The sequence below is a fragment of the Macaca thibetana genome, chromosome 13 (assembly GCF_024542745.1).
Source record: "Macaca thibetana thibetana isolate TM-01 chromosome 13, ASM2454274v1, whole genome shotgun sequence".
Lineage (NCBI taxonomy): Eukaryota > Metazoa > Chordata > Mammalia > Primates > Cercopithecidae > Macaca > Macaca thibetana.
The window spans coordinates 1,963,103-1,979,752 of record NC_065590.1 but is presented as its reverse complement, the minus strand read 5'-3'; the positions used below and the strand labels follow the sequence as shown (position 1 = coordinate 1,979,752).

Here is a 16,650-nt window from a genome sequence, read left to right as displayed (position 1 = left end):
GAGGTAGAGATTGCAGTGAGCCAAGATTGTGCCACTGCACTCTAGCCTGGGTAAAAAAAAAAAAAAAAAAAAAAAAAAAAAAGAACAAATATTCTTGTATATATGGAGTAAATCCCCCTTGATTGCTTGATTGTAGTATATAAGTTTTAATACATTGCTGGAATCATTTTACTAATATTTTGTTAAGGATTTTTGCATGATATATTTCAAAAAATCCTTTTAGTTGAACCTACCTTTTTAGAATTAAAGTGAGTTTTCTGAAAGCAGCACATAGTTTGGTTGTGTTCTTTTTTTTAATTCACTCTGCTGTATCTGTCTTTTGATTGGTATAATTAGACCATTAATTTAAAAAGTATTATTGACATGTCAGCACTCACTTCCAGTATTTTATAGTTTGTTTTCTCTGGTCTCATTCCTCCGCTCTCTTTCCTTGCATTCCTTCGGGTTATTTAAACTTTTTTTTTTCTTACAATTCCATTTTGATTTATTTACAGAGTTTTGAATGTAGCCCTTTGTATGGCTTTTGTAATGAATCCTGTCAGTATGACAGCATATATATGTGACTTATAACAGTCCCAGCATCAACATTTTACTCCTTCAATGAAAATAAGTAAACATCACTTCCATTTAGGTCCCTTTACCTTCTCCAGCTTCAAATATTATTGTCTTCAGTGTTACGTGATGTTACAACTTTTGTTTCAATCATTAAAAATACGATTTGTAAATCTCATGAAGAAAAGGATAGATTATATCTCCCAATATTTCTGCTCTTTCTTCTTTTCTTTCTGATGCTCCAATTATTTCTTTTATAATTTCCTTTTGCTTGAAAAACCTCCTGTAAACAATCAATAAAAATGTTTCCTAACAATAAGTTCTTTTAGTTTTTATTTATCTAAGAATAATTTTATCTCCCCTTCATCCTTGAAAGATAGTTTTGTGAAATATAAAGTTTGGGGTTGCTAATACCTGTAATCGCAGCACTTGGGGAGGCTGAGGCAGGAGGACTGCTTGAGGCCAGGAGTTCAAGACCAGCCTGGGCAACATAGTGTGACCCTGTCTCTACAAATGAAAAAATTAGCCATGCATGGTGGCACACACCTGTAGTCCTAACTACTTGGAAGCCTGAGGCAGGAGAATCACAGGAGCATAACAGTTTAAGGCTTCAGTGAGCCAACACTGTGTCACTGCACTCCAGCCTGGGTGATGCAGTAAAACTCTGTCTCTAAAAATAAAATAAAATAAAATAAAATAAAATAAAATAAAATAATAAAATTCATGGTTAATGGTTCTTTTCTTTCATACTTGAAAAATATTGTGCCATTTTTCCCCTGGCTTCTTTGGTCTTGGACAGAAAGTCTGCTGTCAAATCTGCAATTGAATTGGTGTCATTTTAATTATTTTTTTCTTTGTCTTTAATTTTCAAATGTCTAACTATGACACATCTTGGCCTGGATTTCTTTGGGCTTATCCTGTTTGGAGTTTACTCAGATTCTTGAATCTGTATATTTGTATATTTCACCAACTTTGGGAAGTTTTCGGCTATTATTTTGTCATTTTTTTTCAGTCCCATTTTCCTTCTTGTTTCTTTTGTGGACTCTGATGATACTAATGCTGGATATTCTGTCATTGTCTCACAGGTCCCTGTGGCTCTATTTTTTTTGTCTATTTTCTCTCTGTTGTTTAGAGTGACTGAATTTTGTTGTTCTGACTTCAAGTTCACTGACATTATCCTGTCATCTCTACTTCACTATTGAACCTATCTACTGAGGTTTTAAAATTTTCTGTTCTTGTATTTTTCAGTTCTCAAAGTTCCACTTGGATTTTTTTTTTATAATTCCTACTTATATTCTGAGATTGTCTATTTGTTCATTTGTTTCAAGAGGATTTGTAGTGACTGTTGAAGCATTTTTATGACAGCTTCTTCAAAATCCTAGCAGATCATTCCAACATATTCCAACATCATCTCAGTGTTGGCATCATTCGTCATTTCTCATTCAAATTGGGGCTTTCTTGGCTCTTTGTGTGATGGGCACTTTTTTTTACTGGATCCTGGGCATTTTCTATTGTGTGAGAAGATTCTGGGTCCTATTTAAAATCTTTTATTTTACTTGGTAGTTGCCCTGCTTAAATTGAGCATGTGGAATTTGTCCTACTTTTGTGGGTCTCTGCTCCAATGGCAGTTTGACGTTCAGAAGCTTTTGGTATTATCTTGGTCTTCTTTGCTAATCTGGTGGCATTCTGGACCCCACTGGTCCCTGCTGGTACTGCCTGAAGAGACAGGAGGGGTCTTCCTCCGTCAGGTTCCAGGTGTCTCTTGGTGCCTCCAGGTGTTCCCGTATCACTGGGTAGGGTAGGAGAGCCCTTGGCCCACAGGGACAAAGAATCTTCTGCAAGGGGCCACTGGTTCTAGCTGGGCCTCTCCTGCCTGTTCTTCCCATGCACTCTGATGTGTCTCTGCAGGAGAGGAGAGTCTCAAGCCTGCAGAGACAACGAGGCTTTCCAGATGGGCCACTGGCAGCTGTCTCCCTTTAGCAAGCTCTGCCCACCTATCCAAGTAAACATCCTCCTCTGGTGTACTTCTTATATGTGTGGGGGCTGGGCTGTCATAGATAAACTTGACTTTCACTTGGGCATAACTATGGATCTGGTGAGCTTTCCCAGCTATTTTTTGTCGGGGCGAGCTGTCAGAGTGGCAGGGTTAAGAGTTCAACTGTCGTGCTCGCTTCGGCAGCACATATACTAAAAAAAGAGTTCAACTGTCTTTCTGTGGCACAGTTTTCTTTTGTGGGACAGTTTTCTCTTAAGGGTAGGGGGTTGACAGTGTACTGAGTAGCCCACCTAGCGCCACCTCCTTCAGTCTCGTCAATGCTGAATGGAAGTGAAGCCTCAGTCCTCCGCTGGGCCCTGCTGACATTATGGGGAGGACCACTGTGGGGGCTAGTCCTGTTTCACACTTTCTCCCTTGGTCTCATGCTGTTGTATGAGTGTGGAGGTGAGGCTTCCCATTACTAACACCACAGATGGGGGAAAGCGGAGCGTGGCCTTTCCCCAGCTCTCTCCCTTTTTCATGTTCATTGATGATGGCTCTTTGTAGAGGCTCATCTTCATGCTGAATCCTGCTGACATGAGGACTCTGGTGAAGCAAACAGTGACTACACTGGCCTCACACTTCCTGCTTAGGTTGTGGTGCTGCCTGATAGGAGTGGAGGGTCCGCTTGACACTGGGCACTGTGGACACTACCCTGGTAGGGGACTCAGGGCACTGCTGCTCCTGCCCACGCATGGATGAGAGATCAGCTTTCCACTCAGTCCCTCTGATATTACCCTAGCAGGAAAATGTAAGCACCACCTGCTTCCAGAAGGAGAATGAGCTTTCCACTAAGCCTCACTGACACAGCCTCAGCAAGGAAATCAGAGCGTTGCTGCCTGCTTCCACCACGTAGGAATGGAAGGTTAGCTCCCTGGTCAGCTCTACTACTCCACTCGGCAGGGGGATCAGAGCGCAGTCACTTGCTTCCATGAAGCAAGAGAGTGGGTGAAAGAGTGGCTCCCTGTTTGGCACCACTAAAATCCCAGGGGAAGGGATGCAGTTTTTCCACGGTATATGACTGGAGCAGGACAGGTATTGTGAAAAAGGTTTTCTGTTGTTAAGCTGTGCTCTTCCCAGTCATTTGGCTGGGGCAGTGGTCGTGGGGAACAGGCTTTTCCTGGGGCATTTTTTGTCACTGCTTGTTGGAGACTCCACGTTGGAGAGGCTTCTGTAGTGCCCTGTCTGGGATATATGAATAGAAATAAAGTCCCAAGGACTCATTGCCAAAGGACCTCGGAATGTGGAGAATGACACAACAATGAGTCTTTTTTTTTCACTGTAAGTTCCAGGATACATGTGCAGAACATGCAGGTTTGTTACACAGGTAAATATATGCCATAGTGGTTTGTGGCACCTATCAACCTGGCACCTAGGCATTAAGCCCCATATGCATTAGCTATTTGTCCTGTCCTGATGCTCTCCCTCCCTTTGCCCCCCACCACTGACAGACCCCAGTGTGTGTTGTTCCTCTCCGTGTCCATGTGTTCTCATTGTTCAGCTCCCACTTATAAGTGAGAACATGCAATGTGTGGTTTTCTGTTCCTGTGTTAGTTTGCTGAGGATGATGGCTTCTAGCTTCATCCATGTCCCTGAAAAAGAATGATCTCATTCCTTTTTATGGCTGCATAATATTCCATGGTGTACATGTACCACATTTTCTTTATCCAGTCTATCATTGATGAGCATTTGGGTTGGTTCCATGTCTTTGCTATTGTGAATAGAGCTGCAATAAACATATGTGTGCATGTGTCTTTATGGGAGAATGATTTACATTCCTTTGGGTATATACCGAGTAATGAGATTGCTGGGTCAAATGTATTTCTGGTTCTAGATTCTTGAGGAATCGCCACACTGTCTTCCACAATGGTTGAAGAATGACAGGACAATGAGTCCTTTGTCCACTTTTGGAGTTATAACCAGGGCTTTCTGGTTTTGAGATGGTAGACCTACAACGGATGGCAGTACTCTGTCTTTGCTGGAACTGGAAGTCCATCCTGTACTTTTTCTTACAATTATGCAAGAAGAAATCTTTTTTACATATTTACCTATGCAGTCAGCATCATCTTTACCAATGCTTTTTATTCCTTAGCATAGATTCATATTTCTATCTGGTAAGGTTTTCCTTCTGTCTAAAGTACTCCCCTTTAATGTTTCTGGTACTGCAGGCTTGTTGGTGATGAATTCTTTTAGTTTTTGCATACCTTTTTTTTTTTTTTTTGGTGAGACAGGATCTCACTGTCGCCCAGGCTGGAGTGCAGTGGCACGATCTCGGCTCACTGCAGTCTCTGCCTCCTGGGTTCAAGTGATCCTCCTGCTTCAGCGCCCCCTCAAGTAGCTAGAACTACAGGTGCAAACCAAACCACCATGCCCAGCTACTTTTTATATTTTTTGTAGAGGTGGGGTCTCGCCATGTTGCTCAGGCTGGTCTTGAATTCCTGAGCTCAAGCAATCTGCCCACCTTAACCTCCCAAAGTGCTAGGATTACAGGTGTAAGCCACTGAACCTGACCGTGTTTGTATATCTTAAAAAGTCTATTTTATCTTCCTCTTTGACAGATATTTTCACTCTGCATAGACACTATGTGGACAGTCTCTCAGTATTTTAAACATGTTTCTCCACTGTCTCCTTACTTGCATTATTTCTGAGGAGACATCTGCTGTTACCTTTACTACTGTTCCTCGTGCACAATGTGTCCTCTTTCTATTATTTTAAGATGTTCTCTTTGTCACTGCTTCTGAAAAGTTTGATTCTGCTTTGGCCTGGTTTTCTTCATGTTTCTTGCACTTGGGATTCATTGAGGTTCTTTTGGGTCTGTGGGTTTACTGTTGTAATCCAATTAGGAACATTTTTGGCCACTGTTGTTTCAGTTATGTGTTTATTAGGCTGCTTGGATTTTTGCACGACTCACTGATGCTGTTTTTTGTTTGGTTTTTATTTTTGAATTCTCATTCTTCTGTGTTACATTTTGGATAGCTTCTATTGCTGCCTTCCAATTCACTAGTCTCGTCTTATGCAATGTCTGATCTGCTGCTCATCCCATTCCACATATTTTTCATCACTAGATGTTTAATTTGTGTCTTACTTGTACCTTTCATGTCTCCCCCACAGTTACAAGGACTGTTTCAATGCTCTAATAGTAACATTGAGTTCTGGGTATATTTTAAGTCTTCAGTTTGTTTTTCCTCCGCATTATGGGTCTGTATTTTCCTACTTTTTTGCATGCCTGATAATATTCAGTTGTATGCTAGGCATTGCTGATTTTACTTTGCCAGGTGGTGAATATTTTTGTTTACTTGTAATTATTCTTGGGGTTTGTTCTGGGATGCAGTTAAGTTAGTTGGAAGCAGTTTGATCCTTGCAGGCCTTTCATTTAAGATTTGCTAGGTGGAACCGGAGTGTTTGGTTGCTCCCACTACTGAGGCAACACTCTCCTGTGTGCTTTACCCAATGCCCAAAGGATTATGAAGTTTTCAATCCTTGCTAATGGGAGTACTCTTCCCAGCGCTCTGTGAGACTAAAGCACTGGTACCTCCAATGCTTTTGGATGATTCATTCCCTAGTCCCAGGTAGTTCACTCACATGAAGCACTGATCAGTATTCTGACTTGTCCTGCTACCCACTGAATCTGGATTTAAAGTCACTCCTCAGAACAGAAAACAAAAAACACACCCTAGAAGGGCATCCTTGAAACGCATATGAACAGGCCAAGTCTGGAGGATGAGAGAACAGAATTTTATTTGCTTTCTCCCATTAGCCTATTAAAATAAATTGCTTTATCAGGTGGTCAAACGGTTACACAGTCTGAGAGGTCAGCAAGCAACTAACCACCTACATTTGACATTGTTTCATTTTCTACAAATATCTGTGTATAGCAATGATTAACAAACTTCACATATAGCCCCCTGGGTATCCTTGTTAAAAACACAGATTCCTAAAGTTTGGCAAAATATTGATAATTATTGAATTTAAATTATGGGTACATGGGGGTCTATATATGCTTCTATTTTTGTGTAATGTTTGAAACTTTCTACAATAAAAAGCTTAGAAGAAAAACAAAATACATGCATTGATTTATAATTCCTGGGCCTCTATGCCTACAACCTGCTTTAGCATCTCTGAAATGGGATGCAGGAATCTGCTCAGATGCCCTAGCTTGGGTGGTCCTTGGGCTACATTCTGAGAAACACTGGTACACTCACTGTTAAGTGACTCATTTTTTTTTTGTCTTAGTTATCTTTATGGTTGCTCTTTTCTCAATGAAGGTATTATCCAGGGACCGCCAGCCTGTAACGCTCAAATAAATGAACACTCCCTTCTCAGCCCACCAAGCTCTTACCTGAACAGCCTCTGGAGGAGTGGGATCCTTGCAACCAAAATGATAAAAATGGAACTCTCCTCCAGTCAAAGCAGCAACCTCTTTCAAAAACCTGTTTGCAATCTCATCGTTGTAGCTGAAGGAGATGGTATAAATAGGAATTTCCTGAAAAACTTTGACCTGGTCTATAACCATTTCAGGCGGCTGAAACGATAAGTTTTGGGGAGGGGGGGGAAGGGAGATGGAAAGAGAAGAAGAGAAAGAAAAGAATATGAAAATCCTTAGTATTTACTACAGATACCCAAACAGTAATTCCATATACAGTGGTGAGTGGCTCCTTATAAACATGTCGATTCAATTCAGTAAACAAAGAAAAGACTCTGGCAGATGGTGAGAGTACAGTGATCCACAAGACATGGGCCTTGGCTTGGAGGTCTCTCAATTGGGTAGGACAAAGTGCTGGGCTGCAAAGAGCAATTTCCAGCCTCCAACATGCTATGGTCAATGCTTCCCACAGACAGTGAAGGAAGACATGTTTGTTGAAGGCCTTCCCATGTGCTGGGCGTTCATCTTAGAAGCTGAAGAAAGCAGGCAGGCTCTGTGAGGCCTGGATGAAGGCGTCCCAGAGCTGAGAGAGGCTTCTTCACTATACACAGGAGCTAGACAGGGAGCGGGCCCACCACTCCACAGCCCAGAGAAGCTGCTGGAATGAGTGATGCAAAGGGGCACGGTTAGGCAGTCTGCGGTGGTGAGAGGTTTGCTTCAACTTTCTGAGTCTGCTCTTCAAAGCTCTGAGGATATAAACCAGCAAAAGGACTCCTCAGTGGGGAGGGACAGGAGGACAGGAATGGCTGTCTCCCGTTGCAGGGATGGAGCTCCCTCTGCCACTAAGGGGCACCCCCACCCTCTGCCCAGCCCCCAGCACCATCCTGGGCCACTTGAACATCATGCCAGTTTAATATGAAGGAAACACCTGAGACTGGATGCAGGTGTGGGGCTTACAGTGATACACATGACAGTCTCGCTCGCTCACGCTGTCTTCAGCTGTATGGAATGATGGAAACAGCTCCACAACTAGAGACCTGGGCTTGACGCTCATCCAGCACTGCCCATCTGAATGGCCTAGGGCATGTCCTGTCTAATGTGAGTTTCCTCATCTGTGGCTCAGAACTAATACTCCCTCCTTACAGGACTGCTGTGAGGAGTAAATGAGATGATGTTCCTTAGAAAGCATTCCACAAATATTTGTTGAGCATATTTGCCAGGTGCTGCTGTCAGCCTAGGATAAGGTCAAGTGGCACACCTGAGCCACTTTCCCCAGTTCCCTCTGCTCCGAGTCTAAACAGCTGTGCAGCCAGGGCTCCACACACATCAGCTGTGCAGCCTTCCTCCACACACATCAGCTGTGCAGCCCTCCTCCACACCAGCTGTGCAGCCAGGGCTCCACACACATCAGCTGTGCAGCCTTCCTCCACACACATCAGCTGTGCAGCCCTCCTCCACACACATCAGCTGTGCAGCCCTCCTCCACACACATCAGCTGTGCAGCCTTCCTCCACACACATCAGCTGTGCAGCCCTCCTCCACACACATCAGCTGTGCAGCCTTCCTCCACACACATCAGCTGTGCAGCCCTCCTCCACACACATCAGCTGTGCAGCCAGGGCTCCACACACATCAGCTGTGCAGCCAGGGCTCCACACACATCAGCTGTGCAGCCCTCCTCCACACACATCAGCTGTGCAGCCAGGGCTCCACACACATCAGCTGGAGTGGCCAGAAAGGCAGAGATTCCATCTCCTCCCTGCCTGAAGGAGGTCTGTTTGCGTATGTGCAGGCTGATCACCCTGCACCTTCCCCACCCTCCGGCTCTCACATACTCCATGCTAAGGCTTTAGCCATTAGTTTTATTTAGGATGGTGCAGATGCCTTTACCATGTCCATTTTCTTGATTCTAGTCCAGGCCAGCCCCTCACTTCAAAGAATTCCCAAAACGACCACGGCCAAAGCTGTATGGGGCTGTTCCCAGCAAAGACCCTGACAGTTTACATTACGGATGCCCACCAAAGGACACTTATCCAATGTGTATATGATTCCATTTTAATGAAGACTAATATTTCTAGAACCCCTTTGACCTGCTAAATTTTAGAGACTATCACTTTATAGTGCTCCCTCAGATATTTAATAAGCAGGCAGGAAGCTAGTGTCCATGTAACTGATCCAGAGCAGCATCTGTGTCTATTCTTCCAAGGAGAAAATTCTGCTGAATATTTGGAATAACACTGGCCTTACACATTCAGCTCCTACAAAGCCAGCGAAAATTCAAAAGCAAAAAATGGAAATTGAGTGGTACATCTCAATATCTTCTACATAGAACACGAATATCAAACATCAATTTGCCTTTTTGAGAGAATCCAAGGAATAATGCAAAAACAGACCACGTGTGTCAAAAAGGCAGTGTTGAATTCGGAAGTCCTCAAGAATTTCTAAATTATGTTTGGGGTAATTTGCACATTTCTGACTCAAGCTTTTTTTTTTTCTTTTAGACGGTGTCTCACTCCATCACCCAGTCTGGAGTGCAGTGGCACGATCTCAGCTCACTGCAACCTCCACCTCCCGGGTTCAAGCGATTCTCCTGCCTCCTCAGCCTCCCGAGTAGCTGGGATTACAGGCACGTGCCACCAGTCCTGGCTAATTTTTTTTGTATTTTTAGTAAAGACTGGGTTTCCCCATGCTGGCCAGGCTGGTTTCGAACTCCTGACCTCAAGTAATCTGCCTGCCTCAGCCTCCCGAAATGCTAGGATTACAGGTGTGAGCCACTGTGCTTGGCCTGACTCCAGCCATTATTCATATCCTTGATTCTCCATCTTTGAGCGGACCCTCAGATTCTGGTGAAATAGATTGATCTTCTCTCCAGAAAAAAAATTTTTTTGAGTGTATGTTGTATCTATTATTGGGAGATTCCAGAGCCTCCAAAGTCCATACTGGACTGTAGATCAATAATTCTTCTCAATCCACTGCTTGTGGGGATGTCGCTTGTGACATCCTCTTTGGGGGCTGCTGTTTGGCAGTATCGATCAAAACATGGACCTTGCAGCTGAGTCCGCTTCTCAGAATGTACACTACAGATATACTCACTCACCTGCAAACCGATATATGCGCAGAGTTGCTTTGGCAAGACTGTGTAAAACAAAAAGCTCAAAAACAATCTGACTGCGCGTCTGCCCGGGACTAGCTAAATAAGTGATGGGATAGCCGTGCGATGGAACCTAGAAGACAATGAGGACGCTCCGTATTAAACGATATGAAGCCATCTCCAAGGCACACTGTTTGACGGATAAAGGTGCAGAATTGTGTGTACAAAAGGCTAACATTTGTTTTTGTAAAAAAGAGGAAATATATATGAATACACTTTTGATGTATAACAGAGACCATCTCTGAAAGGAGATACAGAAAAACTAGTCATATCAGGTGCCTCCTAGCTGGTGAAAGGGGTGAGAGGGAGAATTTTCTCTGGCTATGCTTTTCTACGAAGGTAGAAAAGAATGCATTAGAATATGCATTACTATTCAAAAATTAAACAAAAATAGCTTTAAGGTGCAAGGTTTATTAAATTCATGTAACCGAATGCGACGCAGTCGTTGAGAAGGATGCTCCTGAAAAATTTTTCATGACTTGGAAAAATGCACGTGATATGTGAGATGGGAAAAAAACCCACAAAATCCAATTATGAGTGATTTAAATTTTGTCCTTTTTTGGTTTGTTTTTTTCTTAGAGACAGGGACTCTCTCTGTTGCCCAGGCTGGAGTGCAGCAGTGCAATCACAGCTCACTGCATCCTTGAACTCCTGGGTTCAAACAATCCTTCTACTTCAGCCTTCTGAGTAGCCAGGACTACAGGCACACACCACCACGCCCAGCTAATTTTAAAATTTTTTGGAGAGACAGGGTCTCAATACGTTGCCCAGGCTGGTCTCGAACTCCTGGGCTCAAGCAATCCTCCTGCCTCACTCTACCAAAGTGTTGAGATTACAGGAGTGAGCCACCTCACCCAACCACATTTTCTCCTTTTTAATGCTTATCCGTGTTTTCCAAATTGTCCACAGTGTAAACAATTTTAAAGATCAGTAAGAGTATATTAAAAAGAAAAATATACCTTGACTTGCCTAGATGTCCCTCAAGTCGGAATCTTCAGGCCACACTGTCCCCAAACTCTAGCTCCATATATTTCTAGGGACTTTTAGACACCCACGCACACACTACAGGTTCGCAAACTCAGCTTCCTCCACTAGCCACCCCCAAGCCTACTTGCCTCTTCTTGAAATCTGCATTTCAATCAGTTAATATCATAATCATTGTCAACCGGGAATCAGTCATCCTCACTCCTTTCTGCCTTGCTCCCACTTTCTCCTCACCTCCCATTCACTGCTTTCAAACTGGCCGTGGTGACTCCTTTCTGCCTTGCTCCTACCTTCTCTTCTCCTCACCTCCCATTCACTGCTTCCAAACTGGCCGTGGTGACTCCTTTCTGCCTTGCTCCCACCTTCTCCTCACCTCCCATTCACTGCTTCCAAACTGGCCGTGGGGTCCTGTTGATGCTGGTTCCTGTGGCTCATGGCTGGAGGCAGTCCCCTCCCCCCTCCTTCCATTCCTGCTGCTCCCACCCAAGGCGGGGTCCTTCCCAGCTTTCATCAAGGAGCCAGCAGCAGGCCATGGCAGCGCCAGCCTTTCCCTGGCACAACCGAGCCATGTTTCTGAGATGCAGATGGGTAGGGTGGCCGGCTCCTCTGAGAGTTCCTCTCTGTGGTGACACCACCCTTCTAATGTGGCATTCAAGGACTTTCACAGTCTCCCACAACCCAACGTTTTTCACCTCCACCCTGATCTTCTTCCGTTGCCCCTGCCCTCAGCTTGTTTCTCTGAGTCCCCCACATATTTCCACACCTCTGTGTCCCTTCTGCCCAGGACACCAACAGTGTCCTCTGTTCCAAAGGTTCCTTCTTCTATTTCCAGACACAGCTCAAATGTCCCCACCTCGCTGGAACGTGCCCTGGCCTTCTCTCGCTCTGCACAGCAAAACCCATCACTCTGCGCTCCCAGACATAGCACAGGCAGCCCTGTCCCCGTGTTGTGTTAAACTGAATACATCTAGCACATTCCCCAAAGCACAAGCTTCCCAAAGGCAGGGATGAGCTATTATTCATCTTTATAGCCTCAGACCCTGGCACCACACGTGGAACAGAAGAGAGACACGATGAACTGCTTCCAAAGAGAAAACACAGTGAAGTTGATAAGAAAAAAATAATTTAAAATAAATTTTCACTTTACACACTCCCTTTCTGCCATAAATCTAAAGCTGCAGTAAAATCCAGATGCTTACTCTCTTTAAGCCCTGAACTTTTTGCCACAGGATATTTTAGGATATTTGCCTAGCAGTCTGCATATGCAAACATCTCCCAAGGAAAAACACGAGTTGACACTAATTCACTTTAGCTGCTAATTTACATTACACTGGCCTGAAAATCCTTCTATTTATTTAATGCCTGGAGTACTCGTCTTTCATTCACAAAGCTCAAAAGAAGATGAACAGACTCCTCTACAGCTTTTCAAATATTTTCCAGGGAGGCTAAACAAAACAAAGGACATTTCGCTAGAAAGGCATGTTTTTGTTTAAATGAGTACTAAGTTAGCATTAGAGGTAAAGCCAAGGACATTATGCAGTGACATGTTTAGATTCAGCGTCTCCAGAGGAAAAAAAAATAGAAAACAATCTCCTCGCTCTTCATTTGTAATAAAATGTAAACCCGTCTTCAGTGGACGGCAGACGTCTCCTTTTGTGGGGCTGGTCTCCCGGCTAGGGGTGTGTGTCACACTCACCAGGCAACATTCGCTGTCTCATAAATTCTCCTCAGAGTTTCCAGAGACAAAGGAATCTCTGTGTATTTTCTCACCTCAGCTCTGAGTCCCTCAGCCAAGGAAGGATATCTCCATGGATTTTTGGTGGCCGCTGAAAAGGTTCCCCAAACCTATTTTCAGCATTTGCTTTCAGAGCATCAGTGAGGCCCTCTTTGTTCCCAGCTCTGATAGGTACTGTCAGGCCTCTGAGCCCAAGCCAAGCCATCACATCCCCTGTGACTTGCACGTACATATGCCCAGATGACCTAGAGTAACTGAAGAATCACAGCTGCCCTGCCCCGCCTTAGCTGATGACATTCCACCACAAAAGAAGTGAAAATGGCCAGTCCTTGCCTTAAGCGATGACATTATCTTGTGAAATTCCTTTTCCTAGCTCATCCTGGCTCAAAAAGCTCCCCCACTGAGCACCTTGTGACCCCCGACTCCTGCCCGCCAGAGAACCCCCCTTTGACGTAATTTTCCTTTACCTACCCAAATCCTATAAAACAGCCCCACCCTTATCTCCCTTCACTGACTCTCTTTTCCGACTCAGCCCACCTGCTCCCAGGTGATTAAAAAGCTTTATTGCTCACACAAAGCCTGTTTGGTGGTCTCTTCATACAGACGCGCATGACAAGTACCTGATCAGGTCTCCCATCAGTCAGAAGGTAGATGGCCTGTGTTTCTTTATCAGCAAAAGCAGTTTTCAGGGCACTCAGGGTGTTCGTGGAACTTCCAATCTACGGAAAAAAGAGATACCAACGACACACGTGAATCCCAAAAAAGAACTCACAAACAAGTATTCATTTTCTGCTTCCAAAAAAGAAGAAAAAGTACTTGTGAGATGAAAGATAAATTAAAATTACACTGAGATAACAATTTAACCCCAGTGATTCCAAGAAACATATCCCAAGGTGTGCCTAAAAATCTCTATCCGGGCAGTCCAAGAACTGCTAGAAGCCAGGACTATGGATTTCCTGTCTTGACGACAGAGTTCTTAATGCAATTTTATTTTCTTGTGTTTCTACATGAGATGGTAACTCAGTTACTGCTCACTCGTCTGTCAACAGAGCTTAAACATGCAGCCTAAATACACTGTGGCATCGTATCGGTTTCAAACCAGGATTTATTCAGGATACCCAATACTTGGTAAACGTGAGCGTGTTATCATTAGCAATCTAACAATGTACATGTGGACATATCTAACATTACTTGACAAGTTCTGGTGAAATGTATATCTACTTTCAAGTGCATGAACCCACCTGTTACTAGGTCTTACATGAATGCATGGTATTGAATGAGGCACTTTAAATGTTCTGCTCCACATATGATGGGAATAACCAGACATATATCTGTTATACCATCATATAACAGTCAAAATCAGAATCAATGAAAAGGAATACGTTATGGCCCATTCTTTCTCCTACATATAACATCAACCATAACACCATCTACAACCCTTTTTTTTTTTTTTGAGACAGAGTCTCAGAGCTCTGTTGCCCAGGCTGGAATGCAGTGGGGCCATCTCGGCTCACTGCAACCTCCACCTCCTGGGTTCAAGCAACTCTCCTGCCTCAGCCTCCTGAGTAGCTGAGACTATAGGTGTGCACCACCACACCCAGCTAATTTTTTTTTTTTGTTTGTTTGGCAGAGATGAGGTTTCACCATGTCCAACTCCTGACCTCAAGTGATCTGCCTGCCTTGGCCTCCTAAAGTGCTGGGATTACAAGCGTGAACTGCCACACCTGGCCCACAACTCTTCATGTATAAAAAAGAATAGGTAAAAATACACACATTGTGTGTCAAGAGAAATTAATGAAAAATTTTTAGCAATCTCTCAAATCACAGTAAACACTTAAAAATTAGAAAATCTCTTAAACAGTTCATCAATGTAGAAAGGAATGGACTTTTAGATAAATATTAATATACTGGAATGTACTCTCCTTAATATGCAAAAATGATCCTTACCAAGGGACCATCAGTAGAGATACAGGACTGTGAATCGTCTAAAAGCCTCCTTCAACCCCCCCTCATCTCAGTTCCGTTGTATCACTCCAGCTTCAGTTGTAAGCAAGAAAACCAACTGTGGTTGATTCCAGCAGGAAGGAATTTATGATAAAGGACATCAGGACGGCTTACAGCACCACCAATGGATAGGATAACCTGGGTTGGGACCTCTCACCAGAAATGAGGCCCCCAATCCTGTTGCAGGGCTGCCTGGTGGGGGCCCCGCTGCAGTCCCACTGCAGAGTGCTGGACACTGTGGCTTTCCTCGCTGGCACTGGGAGTATCGACAAGAGATGGACCAGAGCTCACTGCCACTGCCACCCCAGGAGCTGCATCAGTCTGCATCTGCCACCACTGCCAAGGTTCTCTCTGCTGGACCCGCCATCTGGAGTCACAATCTCTCAAGTCAAAGCCTAGGGGGTTATTCTGACTGATGGTGCCTGGGTCACATTACTCACACTCTAGCTAAAGCAAGGCCAGACCCTTCAACTTCCATAGGTAAACAGACTCTGCCCCCACCCCAGGAATCAGGATAAGAAGGGAGCAGAGACTGACAGCCTAAGGAATGACAAAGATCCAGCACACATCCAGCCCCCACTCCACCCAAGGCATCTCAAGCCTCACCGTATACCATGGGCACTCTCCCATTAAGACTTTCTCAGCCATGATGGGGAACCCCATGCCCTGACCCATCCAGCTGCTCTTACCTAAGGCTCCTTCATTGGCTTTACTCCCTTTCATTTCAATAGACAGAAGTACCATGTGCCAGGCATTTTGATAGATCTGGGACATAACTTACAAAACCAGAACAAATTCTGTGCCTTGAAGGGGGTTCACGGGATGGTGTTGGATGCCTAGAAAATGATGACCTAACACTGTGCCAAAAGCAGTAAAAGTTCATGCCCAGTGTAGGATGTGTCTTACTCTAGCTGGGTGAGCTGCTAAATACATCTTCTGGGGGAGATGGCAGGGAAGACTCTTAAAGGACGAGTAGGATAGGTGGGAAACCACAGAAAGGATGGTGCACGCTCCAGACTCCTTTCTTGTTCAGGATTCAGCAAGTAATTCCATAATTGTAAAGCCCATAGGAAGAGAGAGGTCAGGAAAACGATGGTGGTAACGTCAATCATAAAACAACATCTACTGAGTACTTACTAGTACTTATTTTTCCTGTATTTTTAGTCTGTGGTCTGCTCCCCATCCCAGAAGGTCACCCAGCAACAGCAGGCAGCCCAGGGACATGCCTTCCACCCCTGCAGACAGCACCAAACAGGAATTGAGGGGAGCCTCAGCAGCACAAGATGGCTCAGGGAAGGAGACTGTCACTGCAACGAAAGCCCACAGAAGTAACCCAGAGAAAACATGCTACACCCAAACACAGTGACTGTGCCGAATAAACACACATACATGGAAATAAACTCTTCTAACATAATAACCAAGTAGTCTAAGATATAATTTAAAAATCACTCATTACACCAAGAACCAGAAATATCACATTTGAATGAGAAAAGCAACCCACTGATGCCAATACCAATAGAGCCTCAGAAATCCCTGGAACAATGAGGAAGAGCTAATAACATTCATACCATTAGAGCTTCAGAAAAAAAGAGGGGAAAGAGTGTGGGGCTTAAAAAGCATTTAATAAGTAATGACTGAAAAAAAAAACAAAACAAATTTTGGCTGGGCGCGGTGGCTCACACCTGTAATCCCAGCACTTTGGGAGGCCAAGGCGGGCAGATCATGAGGTCAGGAGATCGAGACCATCCTGGCTAACACGGTGAAACCCCGTCTCTACTAAAAATACAAAAAATTAGCTGGGCGTGGTGGCAGGCACCTGTGGTCCC

General features: G+C 44.2%; 1 protein-coding gene across 1 annotated transcript in view; it reads right to left on the bottom strand.

Moving 5' to 3' along the window:
• Nucleotides 1-16,650, bottom strand: part of VWA3B (von Willebrand factor A domain containing 3B) — a 250,393-nt gene that overhangs the window by 100,490 nt on the left and 133,253 nt on the right. The window contains 2 exon segments of the mRNA XM_050755024.1: nt 6,927-7,109; nt 13,441-13,539. Coding sequence (XP_050610981.1) covers nt 6,927-7,109; nt 13,441-13,539 — 282 coding nt within the window.